The sequence below is a fragment of the Macaca thibetana genome, chromosome 19 (assembly GCF_024542745.1).
Source record: "Macaca thibetana thibetana isolate TM-01 chromosome 19, ASM2454274v1, whole genome shotgun sequence".
NCBI classification, from domain to species: domain Eukaryota; kingdom Metazoa; phylum Chordata; class Mammalia; order Primates; family Cercopithecidae; genus Macaca; species Macaca thibetana.
Window position 1 is genome coordinate 43,133,497 of NC_065596.1, and position 26,018 is coordinate 43,159,514.

Consider the following 26,018-nt stretch of genomic DNA (forward strand, 5'->3'; position numbering starts at 1 on the left):
CTTATCAGCATGCAAAGTGATGCCAGGAGAGGTGATTAGTGAGGGGCAGAGAGGCTGGAGAGGAAGATTTAGAAGGAGAGGGAGAAAGTAGGGGCTTTTGCCCAGGCTGATCTTGAACTCCTGGGCTCAAGCGATCCAACCACCTTGGCCTCTCAAAGTACTGGGGTTACAAGCATGAGCCATTGTGTCTGGCCCTGACTTACTTTCTTTCTTTTTTACTTTTTAGAGAAAGGGTCTCGCTCATGTCACCCAGGCTGGAGTGCAATGGTGCGATCATAGCTCACTGCAGCCTCAAACTCCTGGGCTCAAGCGATCCTCCTCCTCCTACCTAAGGGATTCAGGGCATGAAGGAACACTCAGGAGGAGTTAGGAAGGACACGACAGTGTGTCAGTGTGTGTGCGGGAAGGGTTAGATTTACAAGGCAGAGGGAAGTTTAGAAAGGAAGAGAGAAGGGAAGGGACGCTTTGGCTGGGAGGCAGGTTTAGGAGGGAGGTGCAGTGGTGCAGTGGAGGCGGTAGGTTTAGGAGAGGCGCGGAACAAGGGGAAGCCATAGAAGGGGACAGCAGGGGTCCCTCAGCATCCTCTGGTTGCCTCTAACAATCAGGTACCCTTAGCAGCCGGGACCGGGGCAACTTATGTTCTTTGCAGCGAGGGTCCTTAGCAACCAAGGTGTGAGAAACACGCGATCATTGGCAACTTGGCAAGTGGATGTGGTAAACGAACCCTGAACACCCTGCGACCCAGAAACCCACCAGCCTGGCGATATAGATCGCTTAGCAACAACCCTCAGAACCCCACTCCCCGAGGCGCTCCCTACTTCCCGCCCCACTGCGGCCGCCCTTGGGCCCCGGGGCCTGCAGCCTTCAATCAGGCCCCGGCGCGGCCCGACCCTCCCACCCGGATTCCCGACTCACGGTCCGGCTCTGCCATGGGCGCGGTGCTGAAGCCCTCGAGGCTGTCACCGACCGCTCTGTCCCGTCACCGACCACTGTGTCCCGTCACCGACGGCTCTGTCCTGTCACCGACTGCTCTGTCCCGTGACGGCACCAGAAATGGGAGTGGCCGGGATAGGGCACTGAACTACAACTCCCAGCAGACATTGCGGCCGCAGACTTGCTTTCCTACGACACCCGGAGCGCCCCAGTTAGGTAAGAAAGCGCGCGAGGACCGGACTACGAGTCCCAGAAGTCATGGCGTCAGCAGCCATGTTGGTAAAGGGCGCCCGGAAAATGTGGGAACGGCTAGAGAGTCGTAGTCCTCTCGAATACTCTGATTGGTCAGCATGCGGCACGGGGGCGGGGTGTGAGCGATTCAGCATATTATCATTGGATGAATCAGGGGGCGTGGTGGGGAATTTCCCGCAGGGCGGAAGCGCCAGAACTCCCGGCAAAGCCCAGCTACAGGCGGGCCACTGCGAGGGGCCCCTGAGGTGGCGGGGGCCATGGCTGGGGTCGCGTGCTTGGGAAAAGCTGCCGACGCAGATGAATGGTGCGACAGCGGCCTCGGCTCCCTGGGTCCGGACGCAGCGGCCCCCGGAGGACCGGGATTGGGCGCGGAGCTGGGCCCGGGGCTGTCGTGGGCTCCCCTCGTCTTCGGCTACGTCACTGAGGATGGGGACACGTGAGTGAACTTTAGGCTGCCAAACGGAGCCTTAGGACCCGGCATCTGATTCCCCATTAGTGTCTGATCCCTGAGGCTTCCTAACCTCACACTCCTAAATCTGACTTCCGATGCTGAACTTCCTGACCTCTAACCCCCGAGTCCTAACTTTTAACAAAACCAATCTTCTTTCCAGCTATGATCCTCACGCAATCATTTCTGACCTTTTCCTGAACTATGATTCTCAGCTCCTGGAATCCACGTTGTATCCACTGATACCCAAACCTGACTCCAGTCCTGAGACTTTTGTTAGAACTGTGGCTTCTCCTGACTTCTAACCTCCAAATATGATCTTTGATTCTTAGTTCCTGATTTGAGCCTTAAAGTTTGATTTCCAAAATTAATGCTTGGTCCCTTACTCTAAGATCCTGTCATCTGAGCAGTGTTCTTCAAATCTTAAATTCAAAGAGAGAGAATGTAAGCTCTTCTATGTTGAATTCCTAATTAAAGTAAAAAAAAAAAAAAAATAGGAAAATAGAAAAAAAGAATGTAAGCTCCACGAGACCAAGGATCCATCTGTTAAACAAATATTCTTTACACAGTACAACATTCCAGGCTCCGTTTTAGGTGCTAGTGATAAAGGCAGTGGAGAAAACAGACAAAAACTTAAGCGCTTGTGGAGCATACATTTTAGTGGAGCTAAACAGATAAGACCGCAAGGAAGGAAAGAAACAGAAAGACAGGAAGAAACAAAGAAAGACACGCAGAAAGAAAGAAACATAGAAAGTAAGAGAAGGAAATAAAGTCAGAGGTAGTAAGTACTTTGGAGAAAAATAAAGCAGGAAAATGAGGCAATAGATAAACAGGATAAGAGCATTTCAGGGAGAAGGAACTGCAGTTGCAAAGCCCAGATGAGGGACTGTACTGGGTTTTTTGTCTGTTGTGTTTTCTGCTGTATGCCCAGTGATGCAAGCAGTGCCTGACCCAGGAGGCACTGAAGAAATATTTATCTTTTCAAAGAACCAGCTTTATAATCTTGTTAATTTTCATTACATTTCATTACTTAATTTTGGTTTTTTTTTTTTTTTTTTTTTTTTTTTTTTTACTTTCTATTTAATTAGTCTCTGTCCTGGCTTTTTTTTTGAGACAGAGTCTCGCTCTGTCGCCCAGGCTGGAGTGCAGTGGCCGGATCTCAGCTCACTGCAAGCTCCGCCTGCCGGGTTTAAGCCATTCTCCTGCCTCAGCCTCCCGAGTAGCTGGGACTACAGGTGCCCGCCACCTCGCCTGGCTAGTTTTTTTTTTTTTTTTTTTTAGTAGAGACAGGGTTTCACTGTGTTAGCCAGGATGGTTTCGATCTCCTGACCTCGTGATCCGCCATCTCGGCCTCCCAAAGTGCTGGGATTACAGGCTTGAGCCACCGCACCCGGCCGGTTTTTTTGTTTTGTTTTGTTTTGTTTTTTGAAATGGAGTTTCACTCTGTCGCCCAGGCTGGAGTGCAGTGGCACCATGTTGACTCACTGCAACCTCCATCTCCTGGGTTCAAGCAATTCTCCTGCCTCAACCTCCCCAGTAGCTGGGATTACAGGTGCCCACCACCATGCCTGGCTAATTTTTTAAAATATGTATGTATGTATGTATGTATTTTTTGAGATGGAGTTTCGCTCTGTCACCCAGGCTGGAGTGCAATGGCGCGATCTTAGCTTACCACAACCTCCGCCTCCCAGGTTAAAGCGATTCTCCTGCCTTAGTCTCTTGAGTAGCTGGGATTACAGGTGCACACCACCACGCCTGGCTAATTTTTGTGTTTTTAGTAGAGATGGGGTTTCACCATGTTGGCCAGGCTGGTCTCAAACTCCTGACCCCGTGATCTGCCTGCCTCAGCCTCCCAAAGTGCTGGGATTGCAGGCATGAGCCACCATGCCAGGCTGTTCTGACTTTTATTATGTTCCTTCTTCTGCTTACTTTGGCTTTAATTTGTTCTTCTTTTTGTAGTTTCTTAAGGTGAAAGTTGAGATCATTGATTTGAGACCTTTCTTTTTTCCTCTTTTCCAGTATAGGTATTGAGTGCTATAAATTTGCTCCTGACTATTGTTTAGCAATATTGTTTTAGCAATATCTCTCAAATTCTGGTATGTTGTGTTTTTATTTTCATTTAATTCAGTATGCTTTATTATTTTTTTGAGTTGGAGTCCACTCTGTTCCCCAGGCTGGAGTGCAGTGGCACAGTTTCCGTTCACTGCAACCTTGTCCTCCTGGGTTCAAGTGATTCTCTTGCCTCAGCCTCCCGAGTAGTTGGGATTACAGGGGGGTGCCACCACCCCCGGATAAGTTTTGTAATTTTTTTGGTAGAGACAGGGTTTCACCATGTTGGCCAGGCTGGTCTCAAACTCCTTACCTCAAATGATCTGCCCACCTTGGCCTCCCAAAGTGCTGGGATTACAGGCATGAGCCACCACACCCGGCCTAATTCAGTATTTTTTTTCTTTTTCTTTTTTTTTTGAGACTGGAGTCTTGCTCTGTCACCAAAGCTGTAGTACAGTGGAATGATCTCAGCTTGCTGCAACCTCTGCCTCCCAGGTTCAAGCAATTCTCATGTTTCAGCCTTCCGCGTAGCAGGGATTACAGGCATGCACCACCACATCCGGCTAATTTTTGTGTTTTTAGCAGAGATGGGATTTCACCATGTTGGCCAGGCTGGTCTGGAACTCCTGACTTAAAGTGATCCACCCACCTCGGCCTCCCAACGTGCTGGGATTACAGGTGTGAGCCACCACACCCGGCCTAAAAATATTTGTATTTCTGTCTGTCTGTCTATCTATCTATCATCTGTATCTCTCTCTCTCTCTCTCTCTCTATCTCTATCTCTATCTATCTCTGTCTATCTCTATCTCTCTATCTACCTACCTACCTGCCTGCCTGCCTGCCTGCCTGCCTATTGACAGGGTCTTACCTAGGCTGGATACAGTGTCTCAATCATGGCTTACTGCAGTCTTGAACTCCTACCAAGCCATCCCCCTACCCCAGCCTCCCAAGTAGCTAGGACTACAGGTTTGCTCCACCATGTCTGGGTAATTTATTTATATCTAAAGGGTGTTTCTTGTAGACCATGTATAATTGGGTTTTGCTTTCTTTTTAATAGAGACAGGATCTTGCTATGTTGCCCAGGCTTATCTTGAATGCCTGGGCTCAAGCAATCCACCTGCCTCAGCCTCCTAAAGTGCTAGGATTATAGGCATGAGCCACCACCCCTGGCCTTTGCTTTTTTATTCAATCTAACAATCTCTACCCTTTTTTTTTTTTTGAGGCAAGGTCTTGCTCTGTCACCCAGGCTGGAGTGCAGTGGCATGATCATGGCTTACTGTAGCCACGACCTCCTGGCTCAAGTGATCCTTGCACCTCAGCCTCCTGAGTAGCTAGGACCACAGGCACATGCCACCATGCCTGGCAAACTTTTAAATTTTTTTGTAGAGACAGGGTCCCCCTGTGTTCTCAAACTCTTTTTTTTTTTTTTTTTTGAGACACAGTCTCATTCTGTCACCCAGGCTAGAGTGTAGTGGCACTGTCTCTGCTCGCTGAAACCTCTGCCTCCGGGGTTCAAGCAGTTCTACTGCCTCAGCCTCCTAAATTTGGGATTACAGGCGTGTGCCACCACACCTGGCTAATTTTTGTATTTTTAGTAGCAACAGCAGTTTCACCATGTTGGCCAGGCTGGTCTCGAACTCCTGACCTCAGGTGATCCACCCGCTGTGGCCTCTCAGAGTGCTGGGATTACAGGTGTGAGCCGCTGTGTGCAGCCGTGGTCTTAAACTCTTGAGCTCAAGCAATCTTCCCACCTTGGTCTCCCAAAGCGCTGGATTACAAGGATGAACCACTGTGCCCAGCCAGTCTCTGCCTTTTAATTAGTGTTTAGACCATTTACATTTAATTTGATATTGATATGATTGTGTAAATTTATCCCATTTCTATTATATATATTCTATTTATCTATGTTTTCTTTTTCCTCCTTTTTGCCTTTTATTGGGTATAGTTTTTGTTACTTTTTTTCAATCCTGCTCCTTCTGAATAGTGTTTTTCATTTTTTTTTTTTGTTTGCTTATTGGATATTCCTCTTTTTGTTATGTTAGTGGTTGCTTTAAGGTGGGGGTTGGCAAACTATGGCCTCCAGGCAAAATCTAGCCAGCCATCTGCTTTTGTATGGTTATGAGCTAAGAATGGTCTTTACATTTTTAAACAGTTTCTAAAAATCAAAAGAAGGATAATGTTATATGGCAAGTGAAAATATATAAAATTCATATTTCAAGCTCCATAAATAAAGTTCTTTTGGAATGCAAGCAAGCTCATTCATTTACATACTGACACAGCAGAGTCGAGTAGTCAAAATAAACCATATGACTGCTGGGCTTAGTGGCTGACGCCTGTAATCCCAGCACATTGGGAGGCCGAGGCGGGCAGATCACGAGGTCAGGAGATCGAGACCATCCTGGCTAACACGGTGAAACCCTGTCTCTACTAAAAATGCAAACAATTAGCCGGGCATGGTGGCAGGCGCCTGTAGTCCCAGCTAATTGGGAAGCAGGAGAATCGCTTGAACCCAGGAGGCGGAGGTTACAGTGAGCCAAGATCACGCCACTGCACTTCAGCCTGGGCAGCAGAGCGAGACTCCATCTCAAAAAAACAAAACAAAAACAGAAACAAACAAACAAACAAAAAACAGAAAGAGAAACTATTGACTTATAAAGACTGAAATAGTTATCTGGCTCCTTACAGAAAAAATTTGCTGATTCCTGCTGTAGGGTTGATAGTTTACAACTTTAAGTTATCATGGGCTACCTTAAAGTGAAATTATGCCATTCCACATAGAGTAAAAGAACTTTATTTTATTTTATTATTATTATTTGAGACGGAGTCTCACTCTGTCGCCCAGGCTGGAGTGCAGTAGCACGATCTCGGCTCACTGCAAGCTCCACCTCTCCGGTTCAAGTGATTGTCCTGCCTCAGCCTCCTGAGTAGCTGGGATTACAGGCACGTGCCACCATGCCTGGCTAATTTTTTGTGTGTTTTTTGTAGAGACAGGGTCTCATCGTGTTGGCCAGGTTGGTCTCAAACTCCTGACCTCAAGTGATCCATCTGTCTCAGCCTCCCAAAGTGCTGGGATTACAGGTGTGAGCCACCGTGCCCAGCATAATGAACTGTTTTAATATTCTTGTTTGCAAATTCTAACATTTGTGTCATTTCTGGGTCAGTTTCAATTGATTGATGGTTCCTATTATGGATCATGTTTTCCTGCTTCTTTACATGCCTGATAATCTTTGGTTAGGTGCCAGACATGGTGAATTTTTTTTTTTTTTTTTTTTTTTTGAGACAGAGTCTCGCTCTGTTGCCCAGGCTGGAGTGCAGTGGTGCGATCTCTGCTCACTGCAAGCTCCGCCTCCTGGGTTCACACCATTCTCCTGCCTCAGCCTCCCAAGTAGCTGGGACTACAGGCGCCCGCCACCACGCCCGGCTAATTTTTTGTATTTTTAGTAGAGACGGGGTTTCACCGTGGTAGCCAGGATGGTCTCGATCTCCTGACCTCACGATCCACCCACCTTGGCCTCCCAAAGTGCTGGGATTACAGGCGTGAGCCACCGCGCCCGGCCAACATTGTGAATTTTACCTTGTTAGTCTGGATAGTTGTGTATTCCTATAAATATTCTTGAATATTATTCTGGGGTGGAATTAAATTACTCAGAAGTAGTAGTTTGAGTCTTTCAAGTTATTGCTTTTATGGTTTGTTAGGTGGGTGTTGAGCAGTACCCCATCTACAGCTAATTAATTCCCCACTATTGAGGCAAGTATCCCACCCAATAGCCTGTGATTATGTTTTTCCAGCCTGGCTGGTGGGAACACTCACGATTCCTGGCCCCGTGTGAGTAACAAGCACTTTTCTGAAATCCTTTTGGATGGTTTTCCCATCCCCACAGACTCACGGGCATGGCTGGTCCGTATTCTCCCGAATACGCAAGAGAACCTCCCCCAGGAGTCTCTCCTTTGGCAACTGTCTTTGTTTTGTACCCTGTCCTGTGACTAGCCACCCTGGTCTCCACACACTCTTCCTCCATGTCCATCTCCTGACCTCAGACAGCCTGATGGGCTCTGCTTGGATTCTCTGCACCATGGCTTTGACTCTCTCTCAAGACAATAAACTGTGGCAGTCAAGTGTGGGCCCCACCTCGTGTTTCCTGTCTTTCAGGGGTCACTGTGATTCACTGCACGATGTCCGGTGTCTTCAACACTGTTACTTCATATACTGTATTTCGTCTGATTCTTGTTTGCTTGTTTGTTTCACTTGGGAGGGGATTCTGGTCCATGTTACTTCATCTTGGGCAGAAGTGGAAATCCCACCGAATAAACATTGATTCCACGAATTTGCTGATGAAACTCTGACCTCTGACCTCCCAGCTAGCTGACAGGGGATTCTGGGAACTGTGGTCACAAGGCCTAGCATACAGGAGGCGCCCCATGTTTGTCGAATGAAGGAATGCAAGAGGACTTGAACTTTGCCCTCTGACCCCGGTCTTTGTCCCCAGGGCACTGCACTTGGCCGTGATTCATCAGCATGAACCCTTCCTGGATTTTCTTCTAGGCTTCTCAGCTGGTACTGAGTACATGGACCTGCAGAATGACCTAGGCCAGGTGAGCCACGAGGGGATGGTGTAGGGCTTGGGGTCCAGGGTCCCCAGTGTGACTCCCTACCGCCTGTCCTCTGCTTCTGCAGACGGCCCTGCACCTGGCAGCCATCCTGGGGGAGGCATCCACAGTGGAGAAGCTGTATGCAGCAGGCGCCGGGCTGTGCGTGGCGGAGCGTAGGGGCCACACGGCGCTGCACCTGGCCTGCCGTGTGGGAGCACATGCCTGTGCCCGTGCCCTGCTTCAGCCCCGCCCCCGGCGCCCCAGGGAAGCCCCCGACACCTCCCTCGCTCAGGGCCCTGACCATACTCCCGACACCAACCACACCCCTGTCGCCTTGTACCCCGATTCCGACTTGGAGAAGGAAGAAGAGGAGAGTGAGGAGGACTGGAAGCTGCAGCTGGAGGCTGAAAACTACGAGGGTGAGGGTCGTGCATCATCAGGGAAGGACTCAGCTCCCGGGCTAGGCGAGAGCACCTGGCCCTGGGCTCAGCTTCCCTGATTCGAGACCGAGCTCCTTGGGAAATCATACCTAGGCTTCAGGAGCCCAGACATTGGGACCAGGGACCTCCACTCAGGGTCCAGATGATTGAGAATTGGATATGTAGGACCCAGGACCCCCACCTGGAGGCCCCAGGTCACTTGGGATGCAGACCTGTCACCCACAGACCCAGAGCTGCCAGGATCCAGTTGTTGGGCCCCCAGGCTCCCCACCTGCAGAATGCATTGCAGCTGGGATCCCTACCCCACCCAGGACCAGGGAATGCAGAGCTCAGGCCCTCTGTGAAACTCTGGCACCCCAGGTTCCCAGCGATGGGCAGCAGGGTTCAGAGACAGCCCTCCTTAGCCTCATGGGAAGAAGGGCTTATCTGCCCACAGCCCTAACATCCAAGTTTCTGTTCGCCTGCCTATAAGCCCAGCCACCTGAGACCAGACCCCTCCTCAGATGGACTGAGGTCATTCAGGACCCAGTGTTCAGGGCCTACCTCTCAGCCCCAGGTCACAGGCTTTTCAGCTACTTGGTACCTTTTTTTTTTTTTTTTTTTTTTTTGAGATAGAGTCTCGCTCTGTTGCCCAGGTTGGAGTGCAGTGGCGCCATCTTGGCTCACTGCAACCTCCACCTCCCAGGTTCAGGTGATTCTCCTGCTTCAGCCTCCTGAGTTGCTGGGATTACAAGGATTACAGGCACATGCTACCATGCCCAGCTTATTTTTGTATTTTTAGTGGAGACAGGGTTTTACCATGTTGACCAGGCTGGTCTTCAACTCCTGGCCTCAGGTGATCTGCCCGCCACGGCCTCCCAAAGTGCTGGGATTATAAGTGTGAGCCACCGTGCCTGGGCAGCAACCTTAATATAAGGTTTTTTTTTTTTTTTTTTTTTTTTTTTTTTTTTTGACATGGAGTCTCGCTCTGTCGCCCAGGCTGGAGGGCAGTGGCGCTATCTTGGCTCACTGCAAGCTCCACCTCCCGGGTTCATGCCATTCTCCTGCCTCAGCCTCCCGAGTAGCTGGGACTACAGGTGCCCACTACCACACCCAGCTAATTTTTTGTGTTTTTAGTAGAGACGGGGTTTCATCATGTTAGCCAGAATGGTCTGGATCTCCTCACCTCGTGATCTGCCCGCTTCAGCCTCCCAAAGTGCTGGGATTACAGGCGTGAGCCACTGTGCCCGGCCAATTTAAGTTTGTTTTAAAGATGATCTCACTGTCACCCAGGCTGGAGTGCAGTGACACCATCACAGTGTGCTGCACCCTTGATCTGCACTTAAATGATCCTCTGGTCTCAGACTTCCAAGTAGCTAGGACTACAGGTGTGCACCACCACACTTGGCTAATTTTTTATTTATTGTTTATTCTTTTTTTTTGTTTGTTTTTTTGAGATGGAGTCTTGCTCTATTGCCCAGGCTGGAGTGCAGTGGTGTGATCTTAGCTCACTGCAACCTCTGCCTCCCGGTTTCAAGCGATTCTTTTGCCTCAGCCTCCTGAGTAGCTGGGGCTACAGGCATGTGCCACCATGCCTGGTGCCACCACGCCTGGCTATTTTTTTGTTTTTTTGTTTTTTTTGAGACAGAGTCTCGCTCTGTTGCCCAGGCTGGAGTGCAGTGGCTGGATCTCAGCTCACTGCAAGCTCCGCCTCCCGAGTTTACGCCATTCTCCTGCCTCAGCCTCCCGAGTAGCTGGAACTACAGGCGCCCGCCACCATGCCCAGCTAGTTTTTTGTATATTTTTAGTAGAGACGGGGTTTCACCGTGTTAGCCAGGATGGTCTCGATCTCCTGACCTCGTGATCCGCCCGTCTCGGCCTCCCAAAGTGCTGGGATTACAGGCTTGAGCCACTGCGCCCGGCCTATTTTTTTGTATTTTTAGTAGAGACGGGGTTTCACCATGTTAGGATGGCCTCAGTCTCCTGACCTCGTGATCCTCCCGCCTCAGCTTCCCAAAGTGCTGGGATTATAAGTGTGAGCCACCATGCCGGGCCTATTCTTTTTTCTTTGAAATGGAGTTTTGCTTGTCACCAAGGCTGGAGTGCAGTGGTGCTATCTCGGCTCACTGCAAGCTCTGCCTCCCGGGTTCACACCATTCTCCTGCCTCAGCCTCCTGAGTAGCTGGGATTACAGGCATGTGCCACCAGGCCCAGCTAATTTTTGTATTTTTAGTGGAGACAGGGTTTCACCATGTTGGCCAGGCTGGTCTGGAACTCCTGACCTCAAATGATCTGCCTGCCTCGGCCTCCCACAGTGCTGGGATTACAGGCGTGAGCCACCGTGCCCAGCCTTTATTTTTTATTTTTAGTAGAGACGAGGTCTTGCCATGTTGCCCAGGCTGCTTCTTGAACTCCTGGGCTCAAGTGATCCTCTTGCTTTGGCCTCTCAAAGTGCTGGGATTACAGGTGTGAGCCAGCATGCCAGCTCAGGTCCTTTGTGAAGTAAGAGCAGAGACTTGGGTCTACACCTGGCCCCAAAATCCAGACCCCCTGTCCACAGAACCCAGGCTCTTTACCCACGGGCCCCAGGCTTCGAACAACCCAGGCCTAGCACTTGCCAGCAAGCTCAGGCCATCCGAGACAGGACCCAGGTACCTCTTTGCCATACCCACGAATTCAGGAACCAGCCCCCAAACCTGATCACCCTCAGGCCACGTGACCCTCCCTCAGGATCAAAGCACAGGGGGGACCCCTCACCTCATCTGACACCAATCACTCTGTCCCCAGGCCACACCCCACTCCATGTGGCCATTATCCACAAAGATGTGGAGATGGTTCGGCTGCTCCGAGATGCTGGAGCTGACCTCGACAAACCGGTGAGCCCCAACCTGGGGGAAGGTGCCGTCGGCGGGAGGGGGCTTATCCCGCCTTCGGGCCCTCTGACCTTTCTGCTGCTCCCCCACAGGAGCCCACGTGCGGCCGGAGCCCTCTGCACTTGGCAGTGGAGGCCCAGGCGGCCGATGTGCTGGAGCTTCTCCTGAGGGCAGGCGCAAACCCTGTTGCCCGCATGTACGGTGGCCGCACCCCACTGGGCAGTGCCATGCTCCGGCCCAGCCCCATCCTCGCCCGCCTCCTCCGTGCACACGGAGCCCCTGAGCCTGAGGGCGAGGACGACAAACCCGGCCCCTGCAGCAGCAGTAGCGACAGCGACAGCGGAGACGAGGGCGTGAGTCAGGAGAGACAGGGCAGCCCAGCTGGGGGTTCAGGATAGACCGGCAGGCAAGAAGCCGGAGAAGATAATTAGGCACCGACCTTGGGCTGCTGTTAGAGAACTCAGGCAGCAGCGGCCAGTGACACGGGGCACTAGTCAGGAGAGACCTGGACAGGGGTGGTGGGAAGAGCTTGGGCAGAAGTGACTGAAAAACTAAGACAGTGGCAAAGGTAGAACTCAGGCAGGGGTGGAGAAAAGACCTTGGTCGCAGTGATTGGTGAACACAGGCAGGGGTGGGTGGCAGCACCAGGGGTGATTTTAGGGAGCAGGAGTTGGAGATCTCAGGCTGTGAAAAGACAACGTTGCGTGGCAGTGATTTGAACACCAGCAGTGGTGGGGCAGGACCCACGCCAGCGGTGGGGAGAGAGAGAGTCAGAGAACCCAGCTATATGGATGCAACCTTGGGCAAGGCGCGGTGCTAAATGATGGGTGTGGAGGAATTTGGGTAAAGGCAGAGAGAAGGGGTGGAGGAGGGCCACCTCAGTTGCCGAAACACTGGAGTGACGGCTGAGCTAGAAATTGGTCTGTAGAAGTGACCTTGAAAATGGAGTGCTGGCTGGGTGTGGTGGCTCACGCCTGTAATCCCAGCACTTTGGGAGGCCGAGGCGGGCGGATGACAAGGTCAGGAGTTCGAGACCAGCCTGGCCAACGTGGCAGGACCCCGTCTCTACTAAAAATACAAAAATTAGCTGGGCGTGGTGGCGCATGCCTGCAATCCCAGCTACTTGGGAGGCTGAGGTAGGAGAATCGCTTGAACCTGGGAAGCGGAGGTTGCAGTGAACCTAGATCGCACCATTGCACTCCAGCCTGGGCTACAGAGTGAGACTCCATTTCAAAAAAAAAGAGAGAGAAGAAAAGAAAATGGAGTTCTGAGAGCTAGGAAACGGGGAGGTTTAGCCAGGAGCAGGGAAACTTGGGCTTTGAGGCAAGACCCAATTCTTAGGGTGCTCTATGAGGACATGGGTGGCAGGCAAAGTGACAGCCACCTGAGCCCCTCTGCCTGGTCCCCTTTGCCCCCAGGATGAATACGACGACATTGTGGTTCACAGCGGCCGCAGCCACACCCGGCTGCCTCCCACCCCAGCCTCAAAACATCTTCCTGACGACCCCGGCCCCGTCTGATTCATTTCATTGTTAATATAACTTTCCATTTAATAAATAAAACCCCCGTTCTGACAACCAGAGGCCAGACTGATCTCGTCTTCCCATCCTCTGGGTCCTTCTGGGGCCCGTCCCTGTCACATCAAGTGCTGTTCACGGAGGCAGGCTGCGTTTCTTTGTGCTTTATTCACTCAGAAGGGTTGGGGTGGGAGTGCGCAGGTGTGGGGGTGCTTCCTCAGTTGGGGCTGAGCCCAGCTCAGACTCGCCTCCTTGGGTGTGTTTCCAAGGCACGCCCATCTCCTCCCCTGCTTGGGTAGGGGTGGCGTGAGGTGCCAGGTGAGGTGGAGGCTTTGGGGTCAACAGTCCTAAGCCACGGTGTGTCGGGAGGAAGGAGGGCCTGAGGCAGGGGTCAGCCCTCCCTCCTGAGCTGCTCCCCCAGCGTCTCTGTCACCTTCTTCAGTTCGTCTCTCAAGTGCTCCAGCCGCTCCACCTCCTGTTCCTGGTGGGGTCAGAAATGGGGTGGTCAGCACCCACCTTCAAAGGCAGGCCACTGTGATTGTGGGCCATGTGGGTTCTCATAGTGGCATCCAGCAGCAGTCGTTCTGATCGTCGTGGACTGCGATGGTGACCATCCTGACTGCTGTAACCCCGGAAGAGGTGCTGGCTAATGTGACCACAGCCAACAGCAGTGGCTTGGGACTGGCAAAGGTGCCTGGGATGGGCACCTTGTGATGTGACGGCACTTTATTTTTAAGACGGAGTCTCGCTCTGTCACCCAGGCTGGAGTGCAGTGGCACGATCTTGGCTCACTATAACCTCCACCTCCCGGGTTCAAGCAATTCTCCTGCCTTAGCCTCCCGAGTAGCTGGGATTACAGGCACACACCACCAACGCCTGGCTGATTTTTTGTATTTTTAGTAGAGATGAGGTTTCACCATGTTGGCCAGGCTGGTCTCAAACTGCTGACCTTAGGTGATCCACCCGCCTCAGCCTCCCAAAGTGCTGGGATTGCAGGCGTGAGCCACTAGGCCCAGCCTTATTTATTTTTAAAGATGGTTTTGCTCTGTTGCCCAGGCGGGAGTGCTATGGCACAATCATGGCTCAATGCAGCCTCAACCGCCTGGGTCCAAGCGATCGTACCACCTCAGCCTCCTGAGAGCTGGGACCAGGCGTGCGCCACCATGCCTGGCTAATTTCTTAAATTATTTGTAGGGCCGGGCGCGGTGGCTCAAGCCTGTAATCCCAGCACTTTGGGAGGCCGAGGCGGGTGGATCACGAGGTCAGGAGATCGAGACCATTCTGGCTAACATGGTGAAACCCCGTCTCTACTAAAAATACAAAAAACTAGCCGGGCGTGGTGGCGGGCGCCTGTAGTCCCAGCTACTCGGAGGCTGAGGCGGGAGAATGGCGTGAACCCGGGAGGTGGAGCTTGCAGTGAGCCGAGATCGTGCCACTGCACTCCAGCCTGGGCGACAGAGCGAGACTCCGTCTCAAAAAAAAAAAAAAAAAAAAAAAAAAAAAAAATTATTTGTAGAGTCAGGGTTTCACTATGTTGCCCAGGCTGGTCTCGAACTCCTGGCCTCAAGGGATTCTCCCACCTTGGCCTCTGAAAGGATTCCCCTCCCTAGGATTACAGGTGTGAGCCACCATGCCCAGCCTGTTATTGGTACCACCAATCATGGTGACACCTTGTTTACCATGACCCAGCAATGGTATCTATCTGTCACCTAGTGAAGCAGGCACAGCAGCCACTTTTCATGGTGGCCAACTTGCTAGTGACGGTGGCTTGCTTCTGTGCAATAATGGCACCATCTTGGTTGCTGTAGTCCATACGGTAGTATGGAGGTATGAGGCAGAGGCCTTGCACGGAAGTTGTTACCCAGTCCTGGTGTCGGTCTTGGCCACTGAGATCCACTAGTGATGGATCTGGTGGTGCAGGGCCAGCACGGGTGGCTGCTGAGTTGTAACTCCACTGACCATTGTCAGCCCTGCCTCTACACTGTTTTGGTGTTCCTCCTCCATCCCCCTACTCACCTCACTCTCCAAAGCCTCCTTCTCCTCCTGCCTGGGCTCAGCCCCTGGCTGGTGGTGGTGGTGGTGGTGGGGTGAGTCCTCGTGCCTCTCTCCTCCGCCTCTCTCGGCCCCCTGCCACAGGCTGCGGTCCCCACCCAGCACCCTCACCCCCTTCTCCTCTGCCTGGAACTGGGCCGTCTCTTCGTCGCCGGCCTTCTCTGCCACTTGCTTCTGGAGGTCCCCTCCATTCTCTAGATGCTGCTGCCACAGGTCCTCGAAGGTCTCCATGGGCCCCCTCTTCCTCTGCTCCTTCTCGTCCTCCTCGTCCTCCTCTCGGTGGAGCTGGCGGTGCCCTTGCTCACGGATGGCTTGTTCCTGGACCTCGGACTTGTGGGTCCTCTCTGCCACCTCCTCCTTTTCCTCATCCCTCACCTCCTGGCTGGACCTCGTCTTCCCAGCCTCCTTCTTGAAATCCCCAAGCAGCAGGCCTTTCTCCTCGGTGGATGCACAGCCATGGGGCTCTGTGCCGCACATCTCTGGCAGAAACGGAAAGGACACTCTCCAAGCATCCAGTTGGGAAACTGAGGCCGGGCATGGAGGCTCACGCCTGTCATCTCAGCACTTAGGGAGGCCGAGACGGCTGATCACCTCAGGTCAGGAGTTCGAATTGGGAAACTGAGGTCTTAAAGAGTTCTGGGGCCTGCCCGAAGTCTCACAGGGGCGCTGCCCAGACTGGAAGGGGAGGGTCCTATTTCATCCTACCTGGGAGGGGACGTTCCCTGCCCCATCCGGTCCCTCTGCAGGGAGCCACAAGGGTGGAGCTGGTGGCCAGACTCTGTCAGGTGTGAACGCTGGGCAGTGCCCTGCTGGCCCAGGCAGCGGGCTCTGGGGATGAGGACCCCTTCCTCCAGGTAGCCCGGGCAGAAGAGCATGTGGGCACCTGGGCAGGACCCTGGGTGGGGTGAGGTCAGGTCCGATGGGGCTCCGGAGGGCAAGTGTGGCCCGGGTCCTCCTTACCCTTGTGGAGAAGAGCAGTGCAGGGTCCTCTCTGGACCTGGCCCACGGTCAGCACCTCTGTGACCACCTCTGCCAGACAGCGGGTCAGCTGGGGGGCAGGGGTGCCGGGTCAGAGGGGAAGTTGAGGGCAGGGGAGATGGGGAGGAGCGCGGCTGGTTTGAGGGCAATGGGGATCATGGGGCAGGCTGTGCAGGGAGGGCGGGGCCCCAGCTAGGTGAGGCAGGGCAAGGGCTCCACACTCCTCACCTCCTCCTTGGAGGATCTCAGTGCCAGGGGAGCAGCGGTGGCTGTGGAGAAAGGAGACTGGCACTGGGCTTGGCCGCCCTGGCTGCTGTCCCCGGTACCGACCCCAGCCCCATGGACGTGCCAGTCCCCACACATCCCCTCCTCATCCCATCTGGCAGGTGCAGCGTCCCCAGCTGGAGGCTCGGCCCCTGAAGCCTCTGCTGGCTGCACTGCCCACTCCCTCCCACCCAAGTCCCTGCTCCCCAGCCCCTGGCGGGTCCCACACTCACCTGTCCCCAGCAGTAGCAGCAGCAGCAGCGCAGAGGCTGGCCCTCGGGGCGGCATGGTGGGCGTCCCACGGGTCCAAGGCACTGTGCGGGCCAGGGTTGCAGCGCCTTATAACCCACGCGGGGACTCCGCAGGGGAGGAAGTGATGTCACCGCCGCCCCCTCCCCACCCGCGGTGGGGTGACATCTGCAGGGCGGCCGCCTGCCTGAGACCCTCAATTATTCATGAGGCCTCTGTCCTGCACGCACTCCCCTCGAGGCTTCTGGCCAGGAGCGCAGCGCGGAGGGTGGGGGCCTCCCTTTTTTGTTTTTTTGAGACAAGGTCTGGCTCTGTCGCCCAGGCTGGAGGGCAGTGGCGCCATTACAGCTCACTGCAGGCTCCTGAACACAACTGATGCTCCCACCTCAGCCTCCCAAGTAGCTGGGACCACAGGCGTGCACACTGTATCTGGCTAATAATGTTTATTTTTTGTAGAGACAGGGTTTCATTTTGTTGGCCAGGCTGGTCTCAGACTCCTGGGCTCAAGTGATCCTCTCGTCTGGGCCTCCCAAAGTGCTGGGATTACAGGCCTGAGTTGCCATACCTGGCCTGGGGGGTTTCTTCCCAGAGCAGCATGGTCTGGTACGCTCGCCCTCCATGCTGGCAGGTGGACCTGGATGGGGACCCAGAGGCAGCCACTCACAGACAGACCTCAGGCAACTCCTTCCCTTCCTGGGCCTGTTTTCTCATCCAGAGAGCAGGTCTTTCTCTTTAAGAGACAGGGTCTTGTTAGTTGCCCAGGCTGGAGTGCAGTGGCGCAATCAAAACTCACTGCAACCTCAAACTCTCAGACTCAAGGGGTCCTCCCACCTCAGCCTCCAGAGCAGTTGGGACTGCAGGCTTGCACTATCAGGCCAGGGTAATTTTTTTCATTTTTTGTGGAGAGGGGTTCTTGCTATGTTGCCCAGGCTGGTCTCAAACTCCTGACCTCAAATGATCCCCACACCCGGGCCTCCGAAGTGCTGGGATGACAGGCGTGAGTGAGCCACTATGCTTGGCTGAGTGGGTCTCATAAACCTGCCTCCTCAGAGGTTGCAGTTGGCTTCTGGCCTAAGCCCCAGCTCCACCACGTGCCGGCCGTGCAGCCCAGGATATCCGCTTAACTTCTCTAAGACCTGTTTCCTCACTGTAAATAGGGTGGGTGACAACCTACTCCACAGGTGGACAGTGAGGATTAAATAGTTGTGTGTATGGTATTTAGGGAAGTGCCTGGTACTGGGAACTGCGCACATCCAAGCACCTTCAGTCCAGTCATTTTTATTGAGCCTCTACTACATGCCAGGTCCTCTTTTAGACCTGAGGCTACAGCAGTGAGCCAGTTGGTGGATACCCCTGCCCTCCTGGAGCTGGTATCTGACACACATCAATACATATTAAGGAAGGCAGAAATGCATAAAAAATACAGTATCTCAGGCCGGGCATGGTAGCTCATGCCTGTAATCCCAGCACTTTGGGAGGCCGAGGGCGGATTACCTGAGGTCAGGAGTTCAAGACCAGCCTGGCCAACATGGTGAAACTCTATCTCTACTAAAAATACAAAAAATTAGCCGGACGTGGTGGCACTTGCCTGTAATCCCAGCCACACGGGAGGCTGAGGCACAAGAATCTCTCAGAGGTTGTAGTGAGCCGAGATCGCACCATTGCACTCCAGCCTGGGGCAGTGAGACTCCATCTCAAAAAAAAAAAAAGTATCTCAGATGTGGATAGAGTGCTGCGGGGGTTTCACTGTGGTCATGGAAGACTTCTTGGAAGAGGTGACATTTGAGCTAAGGCCTGAGTGATAAGATGGAGGCCAGCACACTACATCTAGGGGAGACACAGCCAGGGAGGGAGACTCACCCATGCAAATGCAGGAAGGAGTCTGGAGAGTTTCAACAGCAAGGCGGGTCGGGTGGATCAAACAAGACAGAGAGATGGGCCAAAGAGGAAGGCGGAGTGGCTCAGGCGGGGTCTTAGGGGCCTTGATGACCACTTTACCCTGAAGCCACAGACCTCTGAGGAGGGGTGGGTCACCAAACTGAGGCGCTCACAGGTCCCTCTAGCTGTGTGGTGAGGATGGAGAGCAGGGAGCCAGTGAGGAGGTTTCCAGGGTTAACCAAAGGGGAGGGATCGGGTAGCAGGGCCAAGGTGGGGTCAGGGAGGAGAGACCAGTGGGCAGTCTGGAAACCTTTTTTGAGGCGGAGTGTCGCTGTGTCATCCAGGCTGGAGTGCAGTGGCATGATCTCCGCTCACCGCAACCTCTGCCTCCCAGGTTCAAGCGATTCTCCTGCCTCAGCCTCCCAAGTAGCTGGGATTACAGGCATGCGCCACCACACCCGACTAATTTCTGTATTTTTAGTAGAGACGGGGTTTCACCATGTTGGCCAGGCTGGTCTTGAACTCCTGACCTCAGGTGATCCGCCTGCCTTGGCCTCCCAAAGTGCTGAGATTACAGGCATGAGCCACTGCACCTTGCCAGATTCTGGAAATATTCTGAAGGCGGTGTTGCCAGGGTTGCTAATGAAGTGGATGTGGATGACAAAAAAGTCGAGGCTAACCTGAAGGGTTATGGCCCGGGCAGCCAGGAAAATGTCCTGGGATGGGCGTGCCTGAGGAGGAGCCGGTGCAGGCAAAGTGATCAGAGGACCAGGTGGCTTCCCTGAGTTTGCGATGCCCACTGGGCCCCTACCTGGAGCTGCAGAAGGGACAGCTGTGTGGGGAGCCGGGGACTGAGGGGTGAGGCTGGGGCCGGGGTCAGTTCAAAGGGACCCTCAGAGGGTGACTCTGTTCTGGGTTGTCCCGGAGGAAGGGGAGAGAATTTGGCATCCTCTCAGCTCCCTGGTGGCCCCCAGACCAGCCTCCATGTGCACTGGGGGGGTGGCTGGGCACTTCCAGCCATGGTCTTTGCAGCCACAGACCCTTTGAGGACAGCGCCTCTGAGCAGCTGCCCAGCAGCTCCTGGAAAGCCGGGCATCTCCCTTGTGCACAGATCCACAGAGGCCTTTGTCCTGACCATTTATTGGGGACTTTTTGCTCAGCACTGTGGGAGGGAAGGAAGGAGGGATGGAGGCCTCTTCCTCTGCTTCTCCTGTCCCTAGAACCATCGAGTCCAGAGGTCCTGTTTCCCACTGGGACCCCTCAATGATAACAGGCTCAGTGACTGACTCTGAGGCAGCAAAGACACAGGAGAGGTGGACCCCAGGGTCCAGGGGCCTGGGCGTGGAGCTGACGGGAGGAACGCAGATGTCAGGACAGGCTCAGGAACACAGGTCCCAGGTGTCCGGGGTCTCCTGAGCTCCAGGAAGCAGTGACGCCCTCTAGGGCTGCCGAGGGTGGGTTCTCAGCTTACAGCAGGCTGGCCAGGCAGCCCAGGCTTCCGGGGCTGGTTGGGGCCGATGTACTGGAGAGGCACGTGGGTGGGCGCTGTGATCCGATCGGTGCCGAGGTACGGCTGGAGGGCAGGGGGCACGAGCACTGAGCCGTCCTGGGGACAGAGCAGACCTCAGGACACTGCAGGTGCCCCAGCCCTCCCCCGCACTGAGCTGCCTCTCTTAGTGGGACCCTCCACCCCTCACCTTTTGCTGGTTACTCTCCAGGAGCGCGATGAGGAGGCGGGGAACAGCACAGGCGGTGGCGTTCACCTGCGAGACAGCCATGCTCGGAACCAGGCGCCCACCCCAAGCCGGGCCCGGGGAGGAGCCAAGGTGGGTGGGTTTAGGGTGGCAGAGGCTGCGGGCGCGGGCACGCGGGCAGGAGGCTACGTGGGTCTCACCGTGTGGGCAAACTGCAGCTCCCCAGCCTCGGTCTGGAACATGATGTGGAGGCGGCGGCTCTGGAAATCCGTGCAGTTGGAAGCACTGGTGACCTGGCGTGGAGGAGCGGCAGGCTGAGTGGATCAGGGATCGGGGGCAGGCCTGTCCTCCTGCCCACCCCGTCCCCAGCGGCACAGGGCTCACCTCTCCAAAGCGGCCTCGGCCTGGCATCCAGGCCTCAATGTCAAACTTGCGGTAGGCAGGGAGGCCCAGTTCCTGGGTGGGCATGTCCAGGACCCTGCAGCCAAGGACAAAGGCGTGGGGAAGGTCAGCGGGTGAAAGGAGGCGCAGGAGGAAGAAATGGAAACAATGGAAGAGAAAGCAGCCAAAAACTAGGAAAAAGCCCCAGAGTTTAAGGCCAGCCTGGGCAACATAGGGAGACCTCATCTACCCAAAAAACAAACAAATAAAAAGGAGGAGATGATAGTGGCAAAGGAGAGAGTTGTGAGGCCAGGGGTGGTGATGGTGAAGGTCATATATGGAGGAGGAGGCACAAAAGAGGTTGACAGGAGTGGAGGAAAGGCACGTGGCAGGGTCCACCGGCTGTTCACAGCGGCCATTCACACATGTGCACCTTCTAGGCACCCTCGTTTTTTTTCTTTTTTTTTTTTTTGAGACAGAGTCTGGTTCTGCTGCCCAGACTGGAGTGTAGTGGCGTGATCTCAGCTCACTGCAACCTCCACCTCCCGGGTTCAAGTGATTCTCCTGTCTCAGCCTCCTGAGTAGATGGGATTACAGGTGTGTGTGCCTCCACGGCCCACTAATTTTTATATTTTTAGTATAGATGGGGTTTCACCATGTTGGCCAGGCTGGTCTCGAACTCCTGACTTCAGGTGATCCACCTGCCTTGGTCTCCCAAAGTGCTGGGGTTATAGGTGTGAGCCACCATGCCCGGCCTTTATTTATTTTTTAGAGACAGGGTCTCACTCTGTTGCCCAGGCTAGAGTGCAATGGCATGACCACAGCTCACTGTAGCCTCCACCTCCTGGGTTCAAGCAATTCTCCTGCCTCAGTCTCCCAAGTAGCTGGGACCACAGGTGTGTGCCACCATACGTGGCTAATTCTAAAAAACGTTGTAGCCAGGCGCGGTGGCTCAAGCCTGTAATCCCAGCACTTTGGGAGGCCGAGACGGGTGGATCACGAGGTCAGGAGATAGAGACCATCCTGGCTAACATGGTGAAACCCCGTCTCTACTAAAAAATACAAAAAACTAGCCGGGCGAGGTGGCGGGCGCCTGTAGTCCTAGCTACTTGGGAAGCTGAGGCAGGAGAATGGCGTGAACCCAGGAGGCGGAGCTTGCAGTGAGCTGAGATCCGGCCACTGCACTCCAGCCTGGGCAACAGAGCGAGACTCCATCTCAAAAAAAAAAAAACAAAAAAAAAACGTTGTAAAGACTAGCTCTCGCTATGTTGCCCAGGCTGGTCTCTAACTCCTGGCCTCAAGCAATCCTCCTGCCATGGCCTCTCAAAGTGCTAGAATTACAGGCGTGAGACCCCACAGCCGGCCTATGCTCCCCGTTTTTTACAATGGGTCACCCAGAAAAGAAGTCCACATTTGTCAGCCTCTCTTGAGAGCTGCGTGTGACTGACAGGGTGAGAGGAAGTGGAGGTCACAACCTCTGGCTCCCCCTTTTCCCACCCCCACTTCCCACTGGGAGGTGAAAAAGCATCTTGGGCTACGCAGAAGAGGCAGTGGCCCGCAGAGAGGGGAGCGCAGGAGGAAAGAAGCCTGGTCTCCACTCTGGCACACTGTGTGCTGTTCCTGCTTCTATTACAGTCCTGTGAGGGGCCACTGGCCCATGGCAGACAGACTGGGATCCTGTATATGCTCCTGTAATCCTTGTACAGGAAAATGGGGGCAACGAGGGGGCTGGAGAGGTGGTTCCAGATCGAGGAGCAGCTAGCCAGCCCCTCATCCCTCCCCTACCCGACCCCCACCATCCCTGGGACCCCAGCCCCTCTCTGCACCGGAAGTGCAAGCCCAGCTCCGTCAAGATCTCCATCTGAAGGGACAGGAACTCCTCCAGCAGCTGTGAGCTCTGCTCCAACCCGGGGCCTGTCACCCCAAACATCTCCACCTGGGACAGAGGGCACAGGAGTCAGGAGGCTCTGAGCTCTTGGGGTGACCCCCCACCCCAGCCCCGTTTAGTCCCAGCGACACCAGCCTTGGTGAAGTGGTGTACTCGGTACAGCCCCCGGGGTTCCTGTCCCGTGTTTGTCTCCGCCCGGTAGCAGGTGCTGGAACAAACCATCCTGGCAGAGAGCAGGGAAAGTCGGGTCAAGGAGGGAAGAGTGATTGTCACAAGTAGGGTCAGGGTCTAAGGAAACCAGGTGTCACCTGACTGGCAGGTCCCTGAAGGCCACGGCGTGGTCCATGAAGTAGCCTGGGAGGAGAGACCACAGGGTGAGCCAGGGCTGCCAGTGCCCAGAGGAAGCCTTTGGGAGAGTAAGAGGCACTCCCTCTGGTGGATGCAACCCCAGGTCAAGGCCCAGGGCTGGACTGTCACTGTACTGCTGTGCAGTTAACAACCTACACAACCGTACACGTTGGCTCTGGGGCTGCTGAGCTGCTCTGGGCAGGTGGTCACCCCCAGCGCTCCCTGGATGCTCCCAGTTGTCCTTCAACATCCGTCCTGCTCCTCCCCACCACCCACCCACCACCCAATCCTCACCTGCAAGCCCCACCTCCGCTGTTCCAGCCAGGTTGAGATCTTCGAAGCGAGCAGGGTCGATGTTGTAAATGTGGGATGGGTTGGCATTTGGTGTCATCCCACAGCCTTCCTGGGGGAGGCGGCCAGGCCACAGGGGTCAGGGGACAGGTAACCCTGGCCTCTCTCGTTTTACAGTCACAACCCCAGCTCCTCCCCTGCACACATCTGGAGCCACCCTGGCCTCCCTGCTATGGCCCGGCCCCCTCAGCCTGGCCCCAGGGCGGTCTCCTCAGGTCTCCCTGCCTTGGGCACCCACGACAGGGCCTGACACCCAGGTGGGTGAGGGGAGCGGAGCAGAGGCCTCACTCACAAACACTGCTCCTCGGAGAAGGTCTGGCACCGTCATGGGGGTGAAGCCCTGTTCAGGGGAGAGGATGAGTGAGCAGAGCTGGGACCCCTACCAGACCCAGACCCCAAGTTCAGCCCCGAAGAAGGGGCGCTGCAGAGGGAGCCAGCAGCTTCCAAAGCCCCTTCCTCCTCAGACGAAACTGAGGCAGGGGCTGGCGCAGGGGCTCACACCTGTAATCCCAGCACTTTGGGAGGCTGAGGTGGGCAGATCACCTGAGGCCAGGAGTTTGAGATCAGCCTGGCCAACATGGCGAAACCCTGTCTCTACGAAAAAGATGAAAATTAGCCGGCATGGAGATCGTGCTACTGCACTCCAATCTGGGCGACAGAGCAAAACTCCGTCAAAAAAAAAAAAAAAAAGTTAGCCAGCATAGTGGTATGTGCCTGTAATGCCAGCTACTCGGGAGGCTGAGGCGGGAGAACTGCTTGAACCCAGGAGGTGGAGGTTGCAGTGCAGTGAGCCAACATTGCGCCACTGTACTCCAGCCTGGGTGACACAGTGAGACTCCATCTCAAAAAAAAAAAAAAGAACAAAAACAAAAAGTACAGATCTGGCCATACCCTCCCCTGCTTAAAAGCCTCCCATGGCTCCCTAGTACCCTCTGGAAATGTTTGAGTCCCTCGCCGTGACCAGTGCTCCATGTAACCAGTCCCTGCCATGTTTCAATGGATGCTGTGATTCCCAAATGCTCCCTTTATACCACAAGCAGGCAGTGAGGTGCAACGATTCTAAGCACAGGCTCCAGGCCCAGCTCCAGACTGGCTGTGGGACCTTGGGCCAGGTACCTCCCCTCTCTGGGCCTCAAGCCCTCTCTCTAAAGTGGGGATGATGCCACCACCCACTTCATAAAGTTGTCGTAAGGACTAAATGTGTCAACGATGCACACGAAGCTCTGAGAGTAGTGACTAGGGCAGAGAAGAGGTCATCCCCATCCCCGCTGGGCCCTCTGAGCTCAGCTTCGATGCCACCCCCTCCAGGCAGCCCTCCTATCTTGGCCCATACCCGGCGGAGAAGCTTGTTGAATGTGAAGTTGACCAGTCCGTGCTGCAGGAGGGCTCCAGCCCCGCGCAGGTAATAGGAGCGGTGGCCAGACACGTGGGACAGGCGCCTAGGAGACAAGCAGACAGGTGGATGCACATGGGCCAGGCTGGCAGGGAACGTGGGGACGCAAACACCCGGGGGAAGAGGCCCAGCTACTGGGTGGGGCTGGGGCATCAAAGATTCATGGCATTTCCACATCTCACGCTGAGGCCAACAAGGCAGGAGCCAGCTGTTGGGTGCGGGCAGCTGGGAGAGGGGCGCTGGGAGCCAGGGGAGGGCCTCACTTCTGACGGATGATGTCGAGTTTCTCGCCAATTTCCAGGTGGCCTCGGGGTTGGAAGGAGAAAGCTGGATGTGGGTGAAAAGCACCGGTGTAAGGCAGTGGGGGGAGAGGGACGGGGCCCAGAGAGAAGCTTCCAGAGACAGCAGGGAGGAGGGATGGTGAGAGAAAGTAAAGGAGGGGCAGGAGAGAAGGGAGAAGACATGGAAAGAGAGGGAAAGGGAGTGAGCAAAGGGAAGAAAAGAGAGACGGAGAGAGGGAGAGAAAAGCAGAGACAGGGAGAGGAAATGAGAGGAGGCAGAGACAGGAATAAGAGGAGGGGTGGGGAAGGCAGAGTTAGAAACAGGAGAGAGGCCGGAGGAGAAGGGAACACCCCGAGGAAGGGAGGAGGATCAGAGAGAAGGAGGCACAGAGTTGGGGAGAAAAAGCCCCGGAAACACGGACCAAAGCAGGGGGTCAGACAGAGACACACACACACACTCACCCACACTCACACACACAGATACAGACACACACAGAGACAGTCACATACACACACAGACACGCACAGAGACAGACACACACACAGATACACACACAGACACACAGATACACACAAGTACAGACACAGATACACAGACACACAGATACACACACACAAAGACAGACACGCACACAGATACACACAAAGACACACAGATACACACACACAAAGACACACAGATACACACAGATATAGACACACACACACGCGCAGACACAGAGACACACACACAGACACACAGAGATACAGACACACACACAGATACAGAGGCACACACACACAGATATACACACAGATACAGACACACACAGATACACGACACACGTCACACAACACATAGCATACACAACACACACTCATACACATACGATACAATCACACAACACAGGGTGAGACTGCTCAGTGGTGAAGCGGGAGATAATGAAAACCCAAGGACCGCCTCTCAGAGACAGCTCGAGCCCGGCCAAGGCAGGAAGCTGGAGCCACCTCCTGTACCGCCAGGAGTTCTCCAGGCTCCAGACATGTTCCCAGACCCCAGGGGCCCCCACCCCGAGACCCCAGAACCCCTACACCACAGGGCTTGTCAGCTCCCAGGCCTGGGGTGTGGCCCACCTGGCTTGTCTCCGACCACGTGGAGTACTTGAGCCTGGCTCTCATCCCCGACGGGCTGCAGGGAGAC

The 26,018-nt window shown here is 54.5% G+C and overlaps 4 protein-coding genes across 12 annotated transcripts in view; 1 reads left to right on the top strand and 3 right to left on the bottom strand.

Moving 5' to 3' along the window:
* The window catches only part of SIRT2 (sirtuin 2), a 25,797-nt gene extending 24,569 nt beyond the window's left edge, over positions 1 to 1,228 (bottom strand). For 2 of the 4 annotated variants that reach the window (XM_050769236.1, XM_050769235.1), the window contains exons 1-2: positions 916 to 1,076; positions 204 to 328 (exon numbers count right to left, since the gene is read on the bottom strand). Coding sequence is in view for 1 of the 4 variants with exons in the window: in XM_050769233.1 (XP_050625190.1) it covers positions 916 to 931 (16 nt within the window). In the remaining 3 variants the exon portion in view is untranslated. Of the gene's footprint in view, positions 1 to 203; positions 329 to 915 lie in introns of all 4 variants that reach the window. The other 2 variants (XM_050769233.1, XM_050769234.1) reach the window with 2 other exon arrangements.
* NFKBIB (NFKB inhibitor beta) lies at positions 1,053 to 13,144 on the top strand. Of its 4 annotated transcripts, none has more exons than XM_050769241.1 (6): positions 1,053 to 1,149; positions 8,170 to 8,275; positions 8,358 to 8,691; positions 11,479 to 11,567; positions 11,657 to 11,917; positions 12,983 to 13,144. In XM_050769241.1, the coding sequence occupies exons 2-6, from the start codon at positions 8,249 to 8,251 to the stop codon at positions 13,082 to 13,084; spliced, it is 813 nt and encodes a 270-aa protein (XP_050625198.1). In that variant the 5' UTR covers positions 1,053 to 1,149; positions 8,170 to 8,248; the 3' UTR covers positions 13,085 to 13,144. The 4 variants fall into 4 exon arrangements, with proteins under 4 accessions (XP_050625198.1, XP_050625196.1, XP_050625197.1 ...); XM_050769239.1 differs by lacking the exon at positions 1,053 to 1,149 and adding an exon at positions 1,323 to 1,621; XM_050769240.1 differs by lacking the exon at positions 1,053 to 1,149 and adding an exon at positions 1,345 to 1,621 and having other exon boundaries at positions 8,565 to 8,691.
* An 86-nt stretch (positions 13,145 to 13,230) lies between these two features.
* Positions 13,231 to 19,456, bottom strand: CCER2 (coiled-coil glutamate rich protein 2). 2 transcript variants are annotated; one of them, XM_050769295.1, is made up of 6 exons: positions 18,485 to 19,456; positions 16,603 to 18,317; positions 16,340 to 16,380; positions 16,094 to 16,181; positions 15,098 to 15,612; positions 13,231 to 13,562 (listed from the first exon to the last, which is right to left on the bottom strand). In XM_050769295.1, exons 2-6 carry the CDS (start codon positions 16,661 to 16,663, stop codon positions 13,473 to 13,475), a joined length of 795 nt encoding a protein of 264 aa, XP_050625252.1. In that variant the 5' UTR covers positions 16,664 to 18,317; positions 18,485 to 19,456; the 3' UTR covers positions 13,231 to 13,472. The 2 variants fall into 2 exon arrangements, with proteins under 2 accessions (XP_050625252.1, XP_050625253.1); XM_050769296.1 differs by having other exon boundaries at positions 16,609 to 18,317; positions 18,485 to 19,455.
* A 170-nt stretch (positions 19,457 to 19,626) lies between these two features.
* SARS2 (seryl-tRNA synthetase 2, mitochondrial) overlaps positions 19,627 to 26,018 on the bottom strand; it is a 209,078-nt gene continuing 202,686 nt past the window's right edge. Inside the window, exons 6-17 of one of the 2 annotated variants that reach the window (XM_050769067.1) lie at positions 25,952 to 26,006; positions 24,821 to 24,884; positions 24,498 to 24,603; positions 23,457 to 23,504; positions 23,108 to 23,216; positions 22,774 to 22,819; positions 22,601 to 22,688; positions 22,404 to 22,513; positions 20,581 to 20,674; positions 20,397 to 20,489; positions 20,200 to 20,265; positions 19,627 to 20,108 (exon numbers count right to left, since the gene is read on the bottom strand). In XM_050769067.1, the coding sequence (XP_050625024.1) occupies positions 19,965 to 20,108; positions 20,200 to 20,265; positions 20,397 to 20,489; positions 20,581 to 20,674; positions 22,404 to 22,513; positions 22,601 to 22,688; positions 22,774 to 22,819; positions 23,108 to 23,216; positions 23,457 to 23,504; positions 24,498 to 24,603; positions 24,821 to 24,884; positions 25,952 to 26,006 (1,023 nt within the window). In that variant the 3' untranslated portion in view covers positions 19,627 to 19,964. Of the gene's footprint in view, positions 20,109 to 20,199; positions 20,266 to 20,396; positions 20,490 to 20,580; positions 20,675 to 22,403; positions 22,514 to 22,594; positions 22,689 to 22,773; positions 22,820 to 23,107; positions 23,217 to 23,456; positions 23,505 to 24,497; positions 24,604 to 24,820; positions 24,885 to 25,951; positions 26,007 to 26,018 lie in introns of both variants that reach the window. The other variant, XM_050769066.1, reaches the window with a different exon arrangement.